This window comes from Rhagoletis zephyria, unplaced genomic scaffold, assembly GCF_001687245.7.
Source record: "Rhagoletis zephyria isolate East Lansing unplaced genomic scaffold, Rhagoletis_zephyria_1.1 Rzeph_scaffold_69064, whole genome shotgun sequence".
Lineage (NCBI taxonomy): Eukaryota > Metazoa > Arthropoda > Insecta > Diptera > Tephritidae > Rhagoletis > Rhagoletis zephyria.
Window position 1 is genome coordinate 1 of NW_016226115.1, and position 1,016 is coordinate 1,016.

Consider the following 1,016-nt stretch of genomic DNA (forward strand, 5'->3'; position numbering starts at 1 on the left):
GTTCTAGGCATACCACCCCCGGACATTGACGAGACAGAGCTTCATCTGCCTCGGGAGACGCGCACCACACTTGCACAACTTCGCTCCGGCTACTGCAGCAGGTTAAACTCCTACCTGAGTAGGCTGAATGAGGATGTGTCTAATGAATGTCCGGCATGCGGAGAGACCCCACATGACTCGAAACATCTCTTCGCATGCCCGGCAAACCCGACATCCCTAACGACCTTGTCCTTATGGGCAAACCCCGCAGAAGCTGCACGCTTCCTAGGGTTGCCGTTAGTGGAACTTGACGACAACGACTGAGATACCAACCGATCTGGGCGGGGTTGTCGTAGCCGCTACAACAACAACAACAACAACCATCCTTTAAAAACCTCTTCCATAATGGCATCCTGGAGTCTGGTTAGGTCTTCCGAGCTCACGGCAGCAGCTGGGTACTCACAGGGCAGCACAGCTACCCGAATGCCTTTGAGGGCTTCCGAATAGCTGGGTTGCTGAGTGGAACCCCCCTGCGCCTGTCCCTGCTCGATCGGCCCGCCCAGGCTCCTAGACCATGAGTTCGGAGGGGGTGGCTGCTCCCGCTGCCGTTTGGTGCCCGGTGTCTCTGGCGGAGTGACCTGGTTGCTACCTCTTTTGTTGGAGCCTGTTGGTTCCACGCTTTTCCGCTTTTCAGCGGGCGCGGGTCTGTGCTGCTGTTGTCGCTGTGGCCCGCTCTTCTGCTTTTCAGCAGGTGCGGGTAAGTGTGCCTGTTTGTGGGGCCCGCTCTTCCACCTATCGGCGGGTGCGGGTTTGTCGCCTTTCTTGGGCCTTTCGCGTCCCTCATTCTCGATCTCCATCCTGACCTTTGCCACGGCTCTGGCTTCGACTGGGGGTTTGCCTTGCCCGAGGTACCGGAGGTACCATTTGACCCCGGAGCCGCTTAAGCCCTCGCGAAGCCGATCGTCTAGGGACCCCGGTTGACCTGGCTGCGGCATCGGAGGAGGCTTGGCCCTGCGGTGCTTCCTACTCCGTTGCTT

General features: G+C 59.0%; 1 protein-coding gene across 1 annotated transcript; it reads right to left on the reverse strand.

The window, feature by feature from the left end:
* Window positions 1–442: 442 nt before the first annotated feature.
* Window positions 443–836, reverse strand: LOC108357019 (proline-rich receptor-like protein kinase PERK13; the record flags this gene model as incomplete). The annotated part of the gene is made up of 1 exon (XM_017608114.1): window positions 443–836. A coding segment is annotated over exon 1 (394 nt), but the record flags the coding sequence as incomplete, so codon positions are not given.
* Window positions 837–1,016: the final 180 nt, after the last annotated feature.